The sequence below is a fragment of the Triticum dicoccoides genome, chromosome 5B, assembly GCF_002162155.2.
Source record: "Triticum dicoccoides isolate Atlit2015 ecotype Zavitan chromosome 5B, WEW_v2.0, whole genome shotgun sequence".
NCBI lineage: Eukaryota > Viridiplantae > Streptophyta > Magnoliopsida > Poales > Poaceae > Triticum > Triticum dicoccoides.
The window spans coordinates 542,323,654-542,328,439 of record NC_041389.1 but is presented as its reverse complement, the minus strand read 5'-3'; the positions used below and the strand labels follow the sequence as shown (position 1 = coordinate 542,328,439).

The 4,786-nt window shown below is 52.3% G+C and overlaps 1 protein-coding gene across 1 annotated transcript in view; it reads right to left on the bottom strand.

Moving 5' to 3' along the window:
• The window catches only part of LOC119309998 (wall-associated receptor kinase 3-like), a 10,395-nt gene extending 5,866 nt beyond the window's left edge, over positions 1-4,529 (bottom strand). Inside the window, exons 1-2 of the mRNA XM_037585872.1 lie at positions 3,587-4,529; positions 3,322-3,462 (exon numbers count right to left, since the gene is read on the bottom strand). Coding sequence (XP_037441769.1) covers positions 3,322-3,462; positions 3,587-4,529 — 1,084 coding nt within the window. The remainder of the gene's footprint in view (positions 1-3,321; positions 3,463-3,586) is intronic.
• Between the last annotated feature and the right edge of the window lie 257 nt (positions 4,530-4,786).

The following is a 4,786-nucleotide window of genomic DNA, read 5'->3' as shown; positions in this document are numbered from 1 at the left end:
TAGAGCACATCAATTGATTCTGCATCTACGGCTCATAGTTTATTTTTCAATTACATCGAGGGCGGGGATTGGATTGTCTAGCCGCGGCGACCCTGGAGTCGCGGCGAGCGGCGAGGGGGCTTAGTCATCTTCTTTTCTTCCTCATCGTCTCCGTCCTCATCGTCTTTGTCAAGAACGATGGGTCTTGCACGGTCGTCTGCCGCCGACGCCCTAGCCAGCATCCGCACCTCGTCATTGTCGGACTCTGGCGACCCGAACGTACTACTGCAGTACGCCGCGGCACGCTGGTCTTGAGGTGCCTTGTACTGACTGTACTTGGACCATCTTGCCTGTTGTCGACCGTCGCTGGAGTCTGCATGATTCATGTCCCAATGCAGGATGTCCACTGACACCGCGCCCTTGGCTGGTCCAGAACCAATGTCTTCAGCTCGTCCGGCGTAGCCTTCTTGAGCACATCATCGGCCTCCTTATGGATGTCATCGATGCTGCTGAAGTTCGAGCACACTTCCATGGTTTGCTCGAACTTCTTGCGGTCTCCGAGTGAGAACCCAAGGAAGAAGGCCATCCATCCAATGCCCCAGGGGAAAGGGTTGGGGTTGGAGTTCATGGCGAGGGAGAGGTGGTGAAACAGAGAGGTGGAAGAGGAGAGGTGGTGAAACAAAGAGGTGGAAGAGGCGAGGTGGTGAAACAGAGGGGGTTTGAGTGCGGTGCTGGGTTAGTGGGTGAAGGAAATATGCCCTAGAGGCAATAATAAAGTTATTATTTATTTCCTCATATCATGATAAATGTTTATTATTCATGCTAGAATTGTATTAACCGGAAACATGATACATGTGTGAATATATAGACAAACATAACGTCACTAGTATGCCTCTACTTGACTAGCTCATTAATCAAAGATGGTTATGTTTCCTAACCATAGACATGTGTTGTCATTTGATTAACGGGATCACATCATTAGGAGAATGATGTGATTGACATGACCCATTCCGTTAGCCTAGCACTTGATCGTTTAGTATGTTGCTATTGCTTTCTTCATGACTTATACATGTTCGTGTAACTATGAGATTATGCAACTCCCGTTTATCGGAGGAACACTTTGTGTGCTACCAAACGTCACAACGTAACTGGGTGATTATAAAGGAGCTCTACAGGTGTCTCCGAAGGTACATGTTGGGTTGGCGTATTTCAAGATTAGGATTTGTCACTCCGATTGTCGGAGAGGTATCTCTGGGCCCTCTCGGTAATGCACATCACTATAAGCCTTGCAAGCAATGTAGCTAATGAGTTAGTTACGGAATGATGCATTACGTAACGAGTAAAGAGACTTGCCGGTAACGAGATTGAACTAGGTATTGGATACCGACGATCGAATCTCGGGCAAGTAACATACCGATGACAAAGGGAACAACGTATGTTGTTATGCAGTTTAACCGATAAAGATCTTCGTAGAATATGTAGGAGCCAATATGAGCATCCAGGTTCCGCTATTGGTTATTGACCAAGAATAGTTCTAGGTCATGTCTACATAGTTCTCGAACCCGTAGGGTCCGCACGCTTAATGTTACGATGACAATTTTATTATGAGTTTATAAGTTTTGATGTACCGAAGGTTGTTCGGAGTCCCAGATGTGATCACGGACATGACGAGGAGTCTCGAAATGGTCGAGACATAAAGATTGATATATTGGAAGCCTATATTTGGATATTGGAATGGTTCCGGGTGAAATCGGGATTTTACCGGAGCACCGGGGGGGTTACCGGAACCCTCCCGGGGGTTATTGGGCCTTCATGGGCCCTAAGGGAGAAGAGGAGAGGAGGCAAGAGGTGGGCTGTGCCCCTTCCCCTCCCTAGTCCGAATAGGACAAGGAGAGGGGGCGGCGCCCCCCCCCCCTTTCCTTCCCCCTTCTCCTTCTCCAACTAGGAAAGAAGGGAGTCCTACTCCCGGTGGGAGTAGGACTCCCCCTTGGCACGCCCTCCTTGGCCGGCCGCCCCCTCCCCCTTGGCTCCTTTATATACGGGGGCAGGGGGGCACCTCTAGACACACAAGTTGATCTTCGTGATCGTTCCTTAGCCGTGTGCGATGCCCCCCTCCACCATATTCCACCTCGGTCATATCTTGCGGTGCTTAGGCGAAGCCCTACGTCGGTAGAACATCATCATCGTCACCACGCCGTCGTGCTGACGGAACTCATCCCCGACACCCTACTGGATCGGAGTCCGGGGATCGTCATCGAGCTGAACGTGTGCTGAACTCGGAGGTGTCGTACGTTCGGTGCTTGGATCGGTCAGATGGTGAAGACGTACGACTACATCAACCGCGTTGTCCTAACGCTTCCGCTTACGGTCTACGAGGGTACGTGGACAACACTCTCCCCTCTCGTTGCTATGCATCACCATGATCTTGCATGTGCGTAGGAAATTTTTTGAAATTACTATGTTCCCCAACAGTGGGGTGGGTTAATAACTTAATACGGGAGAGCTAGGCCGATATGAATGAATGCTGACCATTGAACTGCATGTTGTTTATAATGCAGATGGACAAGGGCAAGGATTTCATGCCACCATTGGAGAAGGGCAAGGAGGTTGTGCCTCCATTGGACGAAGTGCAAGTGCTGGATCACCCAAGCCCCAAGCGGAGGAACTATGGGCACTTCCATCAGGAGTCAGGACCAAACCACTTCTCCAAGGTTATCCTTACACCTAAGTTGGTCAGTCTGCCATTGCCTCTGGACTTCACAAAGCACTTTCCCGCCATCCCTACAGAGTTCAAGCTGAAGACGAACACCGGCTGCGCATGGAGGGTGACGGTGAGGGTAATCGATGGCAGGGTCTCCCTTGATCAGGGTTGGGCCACCTTCCCCGCCGTTGATCGGGTACATGCTGACGTTCAAGCTGCTGTCCCCCGACACCATGAAGGTGATCTTCTTCAACAACGAGGGCGTGGAGGTGATCACCAAGTGCAAGGAGCACGTCAATGCCTTTGCCTAGACCGCCTGAGCTCCCGTGGTCCAGTCCTTCGTTGTTCTTGCTTTAAGACCTCGGTTTCGTTTAGAACTCATCGTACTATGTTGGTTTAAAACTTGTTACGCGTCGTTAAGACTTATATTTGTGCGTGGTTAAGACTTATGTTTCGTTTAGAACTTATCGTACTAGGCAACCAATCAACATGCAGATGTTGGTTTTAGCCTATATATGCTCAGCTAGACCCAACTGAGACAAGTATGTAAAGTGGCAAAAAACGGTGCAAGTAACCAAACGCGCCCTAACTAGCTACACACACACACGATCGGAACAAGCCTGCTGCAGATGTATACTCACCTTTGGTTGATTTGGCGCAACCACCGGGTATGGTGTGGTTGCCGTGGGTTCCTGGCGGGCACCGGCAGTCGAACGTCCCTGGCAGGTTCGTGCACTCGCCGAAGCACCCGTATTGCTCTGCCTGCTCGCACTCGTCTACATCTGGAGACAAAGTATGTAAATGATTAAGTTGAAGATGATCGGCACGAACTTGGTTACATCGCAACTTGACCAGATAATGGAAGTTAATTAAGGATATATATATAGCTATGGAAGCGAAGCGAACCTTTGCAGCCGTCTGTGACGTAGGGATTGCCGTCGTGGCCAAACCAGCACTGGCAGATGTATCCATCTTCATCTCCAAGATTAACACAGACGGTGTGCTTGCTCTTGCAGAGGTTGTGGGTTACTTCCCCGGAACAGCCACCATTGCCGGTGAGCGAGAAATTAGCTACCGCTAGCCCTTGCTTGACCGTCCACTGTAAAACCATGGGAACCTCAAGCTCAGCTACCGACTGGCCCGTCATCAGCTGGTGGGCTACCGCGGCCTGATCGAACCACCCCTCCTCCGCCACTAAAACGTACGTGGGCAGCGCCGCCATGTCCTGGGAGTGGTTCTTCCCGTTGAGCCATCTGAACTGCAGTTCCCCGGGGGCGACCGGGTTGTAGATGGGCGCCCGGCAGCACCCGCTGCCGGAGCAAGACACGTCGAGGAACATTCTTGGCCCGGCGGCCCCGGTAAGCCTGCAGAAAGAGGCGCAGCCACTGATGACGTTGCCGGTGCCGTCGAGCAGCTCCGCGAGCGCGTTGCACCCCGTGAGGATGAGTTCGTTGCCGCGCGACAGCTTGTAGGGCGACGCCACGGCCACGGCCACCACGCCGCTGTTGGCGCCCGTGAAACTGGCGCCGAAGGCCGTGTTCCACCGGTCCTGCGAGGAGGTGGGTTTTATGATGGCGCGGGTGGCGGCGCGGACCACGCGCACCGTGCTGCTCCAGAGGGTGATTTCGGTGACCCGGAGTGTGCCGTCGTAGCCGAGAAGCAGCCGCGGTGGGTGGCTTATTCGGTCGCAGGTGAGGTTGAACCCCGCCGAGTGGTAGCACCTCGCCGGGCCCATGCCGAACGGGTACGGCACGTTGATGTTGCCGCAGGTAGTGTCACAGCCCGGCATCCCCACCGTCTCCGACGGCGCCGCCGCTCCGCCGCAAAACGGCCGCGACAACGTCGACATCAGCGCTATTACTACGACCGGCAGGGAAATGGTTGCTCGCGCCATTGATCGATCGAGACTAGGTAGCTGCTATCAGTCTCCTCATCTAGATACTGAAGTATAGGCTAGTGTATATGTAGTGCACACTAATTACCATAAAAGTAGTTTACGAGGCGACGGGTCCGGTTAGCAATCTCATACCTTAAAATTGATATATACAATCATACAGTACTACTTATCATAAATTATTTGTGCCGCCTGCAGCTCCATCTTTCTGG